Raw genomic sequence first — 13,197 nt, forward strand, 5'->3', positions numbered from 1 at the left:
CCTGTCTGTGTTACTCCTGTGGGGGTGGTAAAATGACCGCTTAAAAAGGGGAAAGAGTTGCATTAAAAGTTAAAAATCGAGTTACATCGCCAAAACAGCCAAAAGCAGTTGTTTTACTGGAGCCTAAAAACTCACTTTACTCTTTTTTAGCCACCAAGGACGTCAGCTACACGGTAGGAGGAGCTAGCAGCGTGTTTCCGCTCAGCCGCGGTATAATCTATGCAGCCGTACTAAGAATCGCAACGGCCAAACACTTGGCAGCTAATACAGGAAACTGTTCAAGTTTCATTCGTTTAATCTTCGCTGTGTTGTCGCTGTCGCATCATTGAGGAGAACAAAAAGACTGTCCGCTGGATCGTAAGCAATGGAAGCCGAATTTTTAGAAATCGATGAAAACGGGAGTTGGAACGCCATTTATCAGGTAGGAACTCTCGACATGTCAAGGTGGAAAGCAGCAATGGGTGAAGCTGTCACTTTTTGAGCCAACATTTTTCTCACTTTCGCCACGATACATGAGCAGAGTCGTACAGTTCAGTCCCCGTGTTTCTCCGTATATTTTTTTTAACTAACCGCCGGCTTTGTTCCCTGTGTGGCCGGTCCATGTTTTTTTTTCTTTCTTTTTTTTCCGCTTGGTGCTCGGACCTTTTTTTTGTTGATGGATGTGTCTGCCCGGGTCCTAAACCGGCAGCACGTCCCATGAGGCAATTCAACACATGTCATTTTAAAGCTTTAAATTATTTTTGCACCATAGCTGTTAAGTTTATGACACTTTCAGCGTTTAAAAAAGCATTTCTCAGAAAAAAATTATTCACATTATTATTTGAGAAGGATTGATAACTGTTATATGACATATTATTGATCGTTTTTTCGGAGTATTCACACACTTATGCAGTTATAAAGGACAAAAATGGCACCATTAACATTTTGACAATGTTAAACAAATGTGATTGTTTTTTTATCTTAACAGGAGATTCGGCAACAATCGTGTGAACTTCCCTGTAAGATCGCCAAGTTACCCGAAAACAAGAATCGGAACCGTTACAGAGATGTCAGCCCCTGTAAGTAACGCCTCACACATCACAACATTACAGAGTTTTTAGATGTTTCATTTAGGGGTATGTAATTTAATCTACAGCCAATATCAAATACTATAATGTTATGTATAGCAGTGTTTATCAACACATCCATCTATTTAGTCAGTGGTTGCATCATTGGTAATAATGGCTGCATTCACCAGCTAATATAAAAGTAACTGATTGAACAAAATGTTTACCTTAGCTTCTGATTAACTTACAAGCTTTCCGTCAGCCTAAATATATACATTGTCCATTTAAGTATAAAAAGTTCTCTTGTTTTACTCATACATATTAAATATAGATGGGTAAATTCCAATAATATTAGTTAATTTTGAACAGATTACCAAATATTTTTGGTGAAACTAATCAACCAATCAAAACTGTCTTTAAAAAAAAAATCATTTTGGAGGAACTATTCAGACAATGCATTCAAAATGTATTATAATAAATGAAATATAACCTCCCAGTTCAAGAGCTGAACTTCAGTGGTTTCCTCTTTTTCACATTAAAGAAGCTATGCAAATTGTGAAGCATATTTTTGCTGTTTGTATTCCCCACCTTTAGTCAGACGTGAAAATGGGGAACCTGAAACCAGTTCACGCTGTTTTCAGTTGTGCTCTGAGGTTCTGTCGTAGTCACAACGCTCACTCTCAGTTCAGAAACTCCGTGACCGCTCATTTTAAACCTTTGGAGAGCCGTGTTTTTTTACCATTTGTTGCTGATTTAGAAATACAATTGGACGTCCTTCTCCGCAGTTGACCACAGCAGAATATGCCTGCAGCTGGGTGCAAATGACTACATCAACGCCAGCCTAATAACAGTTGAAGAGGCACAGAGGAACTATATTCTTACTCAGGTATGGAAATATTCCCACAGAGTTAATGTCAAAATGATTACAGCCATGATAAAAATATCTGTTTTAACAAGACTGATATTACAGAGCAGGAGTTTCCTTATTCCTTAACAAAAAGTTTAGCTTGGATTGTTTTAAGGATGTCAAGAAGCTTTTATCCACTGTCTAACATAACTGTCTTTGTATTATTTCTAGAATCTATAGTATGTGTGTGAAAGTAGATTTTAGACCATTTTTAAAGCATTGTAACTGATAATAGAACAGGAAAGTCAGTAAGCGTGATTTAAGGCGTCCTGCGTTTAGCCTGTGTACATATCTAGAGACAGACGTGCTGACAAAACGGCAAAAATGTTAGATTCCAGTCACTTGTCAGTAACGTAATGCGACATGCACCAAACAATGGTTAGAGATATGTTTCCTCTTGTGTGAAAAGGAATACCTGCAAGGGGCTGCTATGGTTCATAAATCATTAGGGATGCACTGAATACTTTAAAACTGAATATATTTCAACGAAAATCGCAAAAGAAAAATAAAAAATAGCCACATTCAGCCTTTGGTGGGCTCAAAGTTTTGTTACTTAATGTGCATCAATGATCTTGTTTATTGTGTAAAATGTAAGTAGTGCAGAGGTATTTTAAGAACTGCAGTTTGCAGCAAAAGCGTCCAAAATTTCTCCAATTTTTATAAATATAATGAAAAACTCAACATCCACCTTTTATATTCAGTAACTATTTGGTGTTCGGCCAAGCATTTTCCTTTCTTTGTTCTGCTTCTGTCACAATTTTTTCATTTCTGTGCATCCCTAATAAACATACTTGCTTTTAAAAAGTCATGGCGCTACTGTCCTGGAAACAAAAGCGTGTGAAAAATGCAATGTTTTGCCCTATAAATGATGGTCACACGCCTGAAGAGTTTCCATCTCTAGTAGGAATGGTCTAGGCTGGCGCATCAGCGGCATGTCTTCTCGTAAAGGATCATCTACAAAGGCTCGTATTATTATTTATAAGAGAAAATATGTTTATTGCAAAATATCAAAAGTGGCCGATTAGAGGGAGGTGGAGTTACTTGGTCTAATTGCTGCTCTGTGATTGGTCCAGAACTTTCTAGTGTCAACAAGACTTGTAGGTTTTTTTTATGATCCCAACAACTAGAGATGTTGTGTAAAAGCAAGTATGTGTTGGTAAAAGTTTTTGGTTTATGGATTGAAACATAAAATACTTTAAAATGCTTTTACATTTGAATAAAAAGGACTAAAAGAGGGGAAAAAAGGACACATAAAAAGACCCTTTTTGTGTTGGATTTATGAACATTTGATTCCTTTTAGACAAATACAGTGAGGTTTTTGTTTTTTTTGTATTTTTATGTGATGAAAGCTCTTGGAAACATTTCCAAAGAGGTTTTATGTTCTTATGTTTTGAACAGTCTCAAAGATAAAGCCATAAGTGGTTGAAGCAGCTTTTTTTTTTTCTTCTTCTTCAATTATTTTCTTTTTTGAAATAAAACTTCTTGGAAACTACTCCAAAGATGTTTTATGTTCTGAAAAATCCCTAGTATAAATATAAAGACAAGTGGTTAAAGCAGCTTTTTTTATTTTTAGGGACCCCTTCCAAGTACATGTGGTCACTTCTGGGAGATGGTGTGGGAGCAGAGGAGCCGTGGCGTGGTGATGCTGAACCGAGTCATCGAGAAAGGATCTGTAAGTTGGTGTTTTCCTTCATCCACAGTGGTAACCGGAGCCCTTTTTCAGACACTAGAGCTGAATCACATGGTCTGACCAGGAAAGGTCACCACCTGGATTTAACCAGGCATTTTGGGTAATCGTTTCACCTCAGAGAACGGCTGCACGGATTATGTTTCAACTTAAGTCGAGTTATTAATTTGACCCCAAGTGAAGCAGTGAGAAGCTTCTGGTTTCAACAGAAAGAAGGGTCTAAAATATTTGTTAAGTGGCTTTAACAAAAAAAAAAACCCCACTGGAGTCACGCTGATCATTAAGGAAAAATGCCAGTTTTCTAAGAAGATGAAAGATTTATCTCCAGGGAAAAAGAAATGAAGTGATGCTGTCTGATGGATCCAGAAGAACCTGTTCCATTGGGACGGAAGACGCGCTGCAGTTGTTCAGGTTGAGGTTCAGCATCATCAATAAATGAGGTTGTGATGACAATGCTTCCAAAGATGACAATGCAGGGATTCACCAAATCCTTTCTACTCATGAATTGAGCTCCACTAAGTCCAGACTGTGGAGAATCCTTGGGATGTGTTTGAGAAGACGGCCTGTTGCTTGATGGAACTCAGGCAGGAAGAAATGTGACTTTGCCGAGGTTTGTCAAAATGATCATGGGGAAAGACGGCTATAATCAAAGCTAAAGGTGGTCCAGCAACATATGAATGGTTTAGTCAACCTGTTTCAAACTTCATAGACTGCTGTCCATCAGCCTGAAGATGTTTCTTTGCTCAAACTCAGCTGGCTGTCATTATCGGGGCTCTGCAGGATTTCACGATTCAGATGCCGTTTAAGCTTAAGTCACATGCACCTGGACAGGTGCTGCCGGTTTTTGGGTTGTCGGCGTGCGTAGAGGGTTGTGGCGGCTGCATCTTAAGGGGAGCACAGGTGTGTCGTGTAGTTCCCTGGGGGGACATCATAAAAACGTATGACTGCCTTGTGGTAAGTGTATTGGGATGTATTTGTAAGGTAAAGGTAGTTGCATGACTCAGACAACAGGTGATACAGATGCCCTTATGCCACACTAGTCATCAGTAGGGTCAAACACAGGCCACTTGCTGGCTGCGCTCAAATGCGGCACGCATGGGGTGTAGGTAAGTGCCTGTAGGACTGTAAGTCTGTATCCACCCAGAAGGGCAGTTGTGGTTTCCAAATTTGACAGCCAGTGAGTCCTAACATGGTTCCCCCTGGATTCATTAATTCAACCTGTGGAAGTTTTGTCTTTGCGTATCTGTGCTAGATCAATCGGTAAAGTTTATTCACAAAGATTATTTAGATTTTTAGAAATATTACAGCATGTTATCATGACATTTTAAACAAGTGTGCAGAGCACTTATTTGTGTAAAATGACGAATGGCAACGCCTCAAATTGTGTTTTCTCTATCATTTCAGCAAGTTTGATTGTTTTAGCTGACACAGCTAAAACAACTACAGCACAGCTTTGGAGATCTAATCACTGGTTCCACCTAATCAGATGCAGGGTGAAGGAAAATGTGGACAAAACTGTAAAATCTCCTTCTAGATATTAAAAGCAGTTTTTCCCAATAAATACTGGAATAACGGTTATCGTTCATCTTCCCTGAGAATTGCACTGCTTTTCCTTTTTCCTGTTGTTTATCTTTCCTTGCCATGTGGTTTCAGATTAAATGCGCCCAGTATTGGCCCTACAAAGAGGAGAAAGATGCGATCTTTGAAGACACCAACTTCAAGCTGACGCTTGTCTCAGAGGACGTCAAGTCTTATTACACAATCCGTCAGCTGGAGTTAGAAAACCTGTCGGTAAGTTTTCTGCCTCGGTTTATTGCCCATTCATAAAACACATATGGTTGCACAACTTATATTGACTGCAAAAAAAACCATTTTCTCTCTTAAAAATAGGATTTTTGGTTAAACCTCTGTAATTTTCAGTGAATTTCCCGATAAAAATGTTATTGTGAACTATCGTTATTGCTCCCTAAAGGAAAGTTTGTGCTAGCTTTCTATATTATTGTCATTTGGGAGTTAAGATGTAATAAAGGAGATTGATAAGTTTACAAGAACTGCATGTCAATCACAGTTTAAAGACCCACTCCGATGAAAATTGTGCTTCTGCTGTTTGTTTTTTTTGAACATGTGCTTGTGGCATTTACCGGCATTTGTTACGTAGAAAACAAAAGCTTCCTGCTCCGCTGCATTCTGGTGCATCCACTTCAGACAAATGGATGCATGTACGTCTTTGTTTTCCTCGTCTCAGCTGGCATCTGGATCAAAACTCTACGGCTGGATAGCCCAGATATTCCTCGCCATTTTTGTTGCACCGGTAATGTTAGGTTGGGGTTGTGAGGGGCTGTAAGCTAGTTGGAGAGTGTAAACCGATAGGTTACAGGATTTAGGGAAGGGATTGCTCCGTGCTCTGCAAAAACTATGTTCTAGAAAATTTGATTCAATTTATTGATTTATTTCAAGCATTGTAGTCAAAGCAATAAAGAATTTACACATCTTATCAAACTCATGACAGAAATGTTGAAATGCATAGATTAATAAGACAGAAAATAAAACAAAAAGTCACATAAATCACATTTGCTTAATTAAATACAGTGATCATTAACTAAAGTCACGTAGAGCTTGATTTATTGCTTGAAAGGGAGCGGGAAGAAGCAAATTTATATAATCCCACCCCTGCTGAGTTAATTCATTTGATAGTTTTACATAGTTTTGGTAATTTGGTTCTGATTCGATACATTCTTTTTGAGTAAAAAGATCCTGTGCCTATTAATGATTTATCTTCAGAAAACATTTACCGGTATTCATGACTTTAGTAAACAGTTAACGGTAACATTATGTAATAATCATTGATTATTAGAACACAATATCACATTAAACCAGTAATTATTGCTACACATTCAGATCAAGTAAAGAAAATCAATAGCTTATTGATTGTAATTTAAACATTTCAGTGATCATTATTGCACATTACAATGTAATAATCATTGATTGTAATTAAAAGAGCTTTGATTATTTCACCACAATCAAGTTCAAACATTTATTTGGAATTATTCAAACACCTGTTGATCCTTAACTCTTCTTATCTTTATATCGTGAAATCAGAGTTTCTTTATACCTTTTCTTGAATATTTGAATATTTTTTTAGCTCATTACTAAACCCGTTCCAAAATTTAGTGCCACACACCGACACAGAGAAACATTTCTTTGTGATTCTTATCAATTTGATCTTGAAGTTCCTACATCCCCTCAGTCTGTAGCCTCCTTCATTTTCTAAAAACTGTTTTTGGATATTGAATGGTAACGATTTACCACTGACTCGTATAAAGGTTGCGCACTGTAAAAATCCACAAGGTCATACAGTTTTCAAAGTCTGGATTCATAAAATAAATTGTATGATCAAGATAGCCAGCTTTATGACGGCTCGTTTTTGAAGTAAAAGATGTAGTGAGCTCTTGTAATCATTCCCCAGATTTCTATACAGTAGGTGAAATATGGCAATATTAAACAGTACAATACATATCTTCAGTTTTATTGTAAAATGTATTTGGATTTACTTATAACTGAAATACTTTGTGAGACTTTAGTTTGTATGTGTCTGATGTGCAGCTTCCAACTTAGTTTGTCATCGATAACAAGCCCTAAGAACTTGTAACATCTGTAACACTTTCAATTAGGGCATTATTTATTTATTTCAACTGAGAGCTCGGTACTGGCGTTGTAGTTACCAAAAACATCACTTTGGTTTTATCTAGGTTCCAAGATAATTTGTTGTAATCCATCCATGATTTTATTTTGGTTAACTCTGTGTTTACCACATGTTCCCTATGATTGTCTGTAGAATAGAATATGTTTGTGTCATCAGCCAATAATGAGTTTCATAAGCTTTGAAACATTGAATATATCCTTTATGTATATATTGAATTGCAGCGGGCCCAGAATTGATCTTTGTGGGACACCTCAACTTATCTCAAAATGACACATGTTTTTTTGATATTGGGTCAAATGGCATATTGATAATTAAAAGACCACTGGGAACGTTTTTAAAATAGGTCAAACGATGATCTGAGTGAGACAAAATACAAAATATCTTCACTGTATTTTTTTATGCAACTGTGACCATAAAACGGAGAAATGTAATGTTTTTTTTGTGACTTTCATCTAAACTTAAATTTTAGCTTTGATGCTTTTGATTGTTGCATTTGTCTATAGTTACACAATCCCTGCTTTTGTTCGGCTGCCTAACACATCCCGCTGCTCCTCCTCCCGCAGACTCAGGAGACGCGGGAGATTCTACATTTTCACTACACCACCTGGCCAGACTTTGGGGTACCAGAATCTCCCGCCTCTTTCTTAAACTTCCTGTTCAAGGTGAGGGAGTCCGGCTGTCTGAATTCCGACCAGGGACCAGTGGTGGTGCACTGCAGCGCTGGCATTGGGCGCTCTGGGACCTTCTGTCTCGTGGACACCTGCCTCTTGTTGGTTTGTACCCAAACTTCATTTGTGATTGACATTGTTCAGGACGTTTTGAGAATTAAGAAGCTGAAGCGTGACTATAAAGATGTGGAACATGGAGGCTGACGTCCTGCATGCCTTTGCTGTTCAGATGTCTCTTCGTAAGGACCCATCCTCTGTGCGTATTCGCGACGTGCTGCTCGAGATGCGTCGCTATCGAATGGGCTTGATACAAACTGCAGATCAGCTTCGCTTTTCTTACCTGGCTGTAATAGAAGGTGCCAAGTACATCAAAGGGGATGTATCTCTGCAGGTAACTTCTTGTCGTCCTCTCCCCTGCTCAGATGTTTGCAGGCTGTTGTCAGATGCACGTCGATAACTTCAAGCATCTTGCTTTTAAGGAGTCGTGGAAAGAGCTCTCAAATGAGGAAGACGACCCTCCAGAGTTCACACCTCCCCCTCCTCTTCCTCCTCCGAGGGACCCTTACAACGGGAAAACCGGGAGGTCCTTTTTCCCTGAACATGTAGAGATCATCCCTGAGATGAGGATTCCCACTCTTGGGTAATATTTTCAACCATGTTCTGATTCTGTGAACAAAGGTTGACTTCCATGGCTGCTTTTTATTGAACAGAAATGCATTTCAATAGTGAGGTTTACTTTGAATGAGGGCTTGATACTCAAAAAGGAAGAAAACAAAACATCCTTACATCCGTCATCACAGACCTGAGCTTGTCCCCCCCCCTCAATTTAACCCTTAATGTCCATTGATAAAGTGATGGAGAAGCTGCAGACAAGATGGTGCCTGACATCATCATCCGGAAGCAGAAATTATACAACTAACCCTAACCCAAAAGTGTTTAGAGTTGGAAAAAGTAAACTTTTATTAAAGCTTAAAACAGGAAAAATGGTAACTCTTGGCGCCGCCAGTAAAATAGTTTTCTTCGAGCGATATGGGGAGACTTCTGGTTGAGGAGTTCCGGTTTTGGCAGTTGATGTCTGCAGCTAGGTCCTCTTGCACTGATGATGTTGAGAGCTTACCTTTATTTTGGAGCTGCCACTGGATGACGGCCGCTTCCAGCTGGATTTGTTTTTGATGACTTGCTGTCCCACAACAGTCCGAAGAAGGCAAAAATCTAAAATAAGAATGAAATTTGAGGATGTTTTTACTACAGTCTCGATACAAATAAAAAAAAAACATAAAGTTCAGGAGCAGCTCAACAATCAACTCCTTCCAATTTATTTGTTTGGAGGATAAGCCCCTTGAGATGTGTCATCTCGTTTTCAAGGGGGTCCTCAACATACAACAAAACAAGCAAATGCCGACAGATACAGTTGAGCAAACTTTACATATGTCAAAACAGAGAAAAACTTAAAATTTCCAAAACAACGAGCAGACACACACACATACCCACACACACACAAACATTGACATTTAATGCTCCTACTAGCAGTTAGTTTAAGGTAAGGAAACAAAAATAATAAATAAAAAGCAGAAAAGAAATCACTCCTCCATGTTGGTTTTGGACTCCAGCCGCTGTTCACATCATGAAGTCGTCACTGCCAAAGCTTCAAAATGCACCGCAGGACTTCCTATCACATCAGCACAATAACTTATCCCTGAAAGGCCCCTGCCACACAAATCTCGTTTTAGAGCTGATCGCCCTTGTCAAACCTGAAAGTCCTCATTAGGTTGTTGTAGAAGCTGTGGAACTGTAGGGCAGCTCTGGCAGAAGAAGCAGTGATGCAGAACCTCCCATCAGTGCAGCGTGACTGAAAGGAGCTGGAGCCTGTGAGGGATCTTTGCTAGAATGACGGCATGCCGATCCTTCAGCCGTCAGCTGCAAACTGCTTGCTGCACGTCATTTCGCATGTTGTAGCTTGCAGTTTGCTCAAGCAGGAGTTAATTTTGTTTTTTCAAACTGTCAATATCAAATATGCATTGATGTGCGACTTCTATTACTTCAACAGTGACGCATTTTGTAAAAAAAACAAACAAACATGAAGATCTTTTCAGGATAAGACAGTGATCCAACAGTCATGCTTTGGAATATTTGAACCTCAGACTCTGTTTCAGTATTTTGAGGTCATTTGTATTTGGAGAGCAACCAGATTCTCCTTCATGTTGGTTTTTTGACTCTACTCGCTGATCGCATCATCAACGCCTCACAGCCAAAGCTGAGTCGCTGATTGGTTGACGCAAAGCAAATTCTTCACCAAAGTTCAAGTTCTCGTCTGTACGTTGACTTAATATTAAAACTGCGCACATCGCGTTCAGTGTGAACGCAGCTTTAGTCACATGCACCCAAACAGGGGTCCTTACGTTGTTGGTAAGGTGCGAGCACTGGCTCCTTACTGACCACTGAATGCTGCACGCATTGGATGAGCAGGTGACGCGCAAGTGCCTGTGGGTCGGACGTCCACACAAACAACACTCTGTTTGATTTCCACATTTCTAACAGCCAGGCTGCTCACAGAGGCTTTACAAACCTGTACGGGGCATGCAGGAGGGCTGCACAAATGTTGTACAGGCCACCTGCATGCCCCGTACAGGTTTGCCCATTTTTCACCAGGAGACAGCCCGCATTTACCCGTAAGGAGGTCAGCAGAGGGAAGTGTGAAGCACTCTTGGACTGAGTAAAGCACAGCAAACCAACAGCAGAGGTTCTTGAAAACCTCTTGATCCATATTTCTCAAATAAAACAACTTTTAGTCATAATATACTGGAATGCACATATATATAAATAAACCTTTATTCAGAGGTTTACTGGGTTGATCCTTGGCTGGGAATTTTTTTCTCATTTTGGCTGTTATGTGCATGAAATGAGAAGCAAAACTTCACAATCTGACACTGTTCTCCCATTCAGGTTGTCACGAGACGGAGATGTTCGCAAGAGGAACATAGCTGACCCCCAGCCCCCTTCAGGCGGTGATGATCTGCCGGATGTGGAAGAAGCTCCCTCCAAGCCTTTAAGGAAACCCCATCAGCAGTGGGAGGAAGGGGAGCAGGAGCTGCCTGAAGTGCAGGAGCAGCCAACAGGAAAGTCTCCTGCCCCGGGGAACTGGTCCCCTCTTCTAACCAACGTGTGCCTGTGCACGGCGCTGGCCCTCAGTGCTTACGTTTGGTATCGAGCCTATTTCCACTGATGTCTGTCCGCCCTCTTCTGATTTACTCCTGTTATTCCACCGTCGCCACAAAAATGGACTCGGATGGCCAACCGGCATTCTTTGACTCTGCAGCCGGGTGGATGCTGGCATTCGGGAGATTCAGGTTCAGCTGTTTTTTAATTGTTTGAATGCGTTGTGGGACGAGGCTGGCCGCCACCCACAATTTACCCAAACCTTCTTTCCGTACGCCATCTTAGGTGCTCAGGGCCTCACTTTTTTCAGGTGCCACATCGCCAAACACGTGTACAGACCTACACACGGACTCGAAACGCATCGCGATGTTTTCGGAACCACGTTTGTGAAGCCGGAGCTTTACAAACCAGAAAAACGGCTTCTGTCCTTCAAAAATGCATCTCTGCTTAGTTACCAAAATGACACCTGAATGTGTTCTTTGATTTTTTTTTTTTTTCCATCTTTAAATCATGTTATACAGATTTTATTCCTGTGCTTGCATAAATCAAACGGTAAACTCTGATATTTTATTTTTTGACAAGACGCTGTGACTAAATGCTCGTGGGAAGCTCAACTTTGATTGTAGGTCAACCCGACGCTGAGAGGAGAGATGCGCCCGGCGGATGGCAAGCAGGCGTGGGCGCTGTTCTCCGCCCCCGCTGGAGGCCTGTGTTTGACCGACTGAGTACATATGGTGTGTGTGTGTGTGTGTGTTTGTGTACATTTGAGCGTCATGTAAATTTAACCTGCTCAGTAAAAAATATTAATGCATTAGTGGCAGTTAGTCAGATGTGAGCTCCAGATGGGACAGGCTCTGTTTTTTGTTTTTGGTTTGGAGGAGGGCGTTGATCTGTGATTTCTACCTTTGGAAATGCATCAGTGTTATGCGAATCAGAAAAGTAGTGACATGGAGCTTTGATAAAAGAGACACCGCCCTCCCCGTCGCCTTTTGCCTGGATCGAACCCAGGAGGCGTCAGACGAATGTTGAAAACTGTTTTGAATCTGTGCAGCTTCTGAGATGATATGACTTTTCAAAGGAACACATGCCCTCCTCCATTTGTTAGCAATAAAATAAAAATGAAAAAGTAGTCAGCATGTAGTAATAAACGTATCCCCCCTTTACGTTGTTAGAGAGGGTTGGAGCAGAAATTACAAATAATCCCAAAAAAAATAAAAGAAAGAGAAAAAACAATCCAAACACCAGCACGAGGATGAGAACAGAGATGTAGAGATGGTACATTGTGACACGGTGTGCTCCTGAGCTGGCAGCATTGTTTTCTATGATTATTTTTGAAGCATGTTGCATTTGTGAATTGACAGTTTAATCCTAAAGTGAGATTAGTTAAGATGCTACCATCCGTTTAGCTTTGGGACTCGAAAAGTTCTTCATTTTGTCCAACGGCTGTACTTTTCTTTAGAATGTATAAATGTCCTCTGCAGGGACACACATGTATATTTATATATACGTATGTATGCATATACATACATACATACATACATATATATTCCAATCATCAGGTTTAAGTGTACTGAGTCTTTTTTTCTGCTCTTGCCACAGATAAAATCTCAGCACCTGTGCAGTAATTGCACCAGGTTTTCCTGTTTTTCTAAACGTATGCTGAGCTCAATAACATGTATTTTTTTATTTACATTTGTTGTTAAAGAAATAAATAAAACCCAACCTGGACTGAAGATGACTGTCTGATTAGATCATTTACTTCTCAGGTCTGAGTATTTGTAGTTTGAAAAAAATAGGCTTTGTTATAAATTCAAAGAGATCAAGTAAGTTTATTGTAAAGAAAAACAACGTCTGAACCTGTAGATATAACCTCTGATTGGTCCTATCCAAGTTTCCACCTTCATCCGTACATCTTTGGAGCCTGCTGAATCCCTTTCAGTATCGTGGGGTTGCTGGAGCCTATCCCAGCTACTGTTGGACAAAGATGGGGCCCACCCTGAAAAGGTCGCCAGGCCCTTCCAACCTTTGCG

The 13,197-nt window shown here is 40.1% G+C and overlaps 1 protein-coding gene across 1 annotated transcript; it reads left to right on the plus strand.

The window, feature by feature from the left end:
• The first annotated feature begins 12 nt into the window (after positions 1 to 12).
• On the plus strand, positions 13 to 12,379 carry ptpn1 (protein tyrosine phosphatase, non-receptor type 1). Its single transcript, XM_004070866.4, has 9 exons — positions 13 to 421; positions 968 to 1,058; positions 1,832 to 1,932; positions 3,527 to 3,625; positions 5,294 to 5,431; positions 7,907 to 8,116; positions 8,241 to 8,402; positions 8,491 to 8,651; positions 10,955 to 12,379. The coding sequence occupies exons 1-9, from the start codon at positions 365 to 367 to the stop codon at positions 11,232 to 11,234; spliced, it is 1,299 nt and encodes a 432-aa protein (XP_004070914.1). The 5' UTR covers positions 13 to 364; the 3' UTR covers positions 11,235 to 12,379.
• Positions 12,380 to 13,197: the final 818 nt, after the last annotated feature.

The sequence above is a fragment of the Oryzias latipes genome, chromosome 7 (assembly GCF_002234675.1).
Source record: "Oryzias latipes chromosome 7, ASM223467v1".
NCBI classification, from domain to species: Eukaryota; Metazoa; Chordata; class Actinopteri; order Beloniformes; family Adrianichthyidae; genus Oryzias; species Oryzias latipes.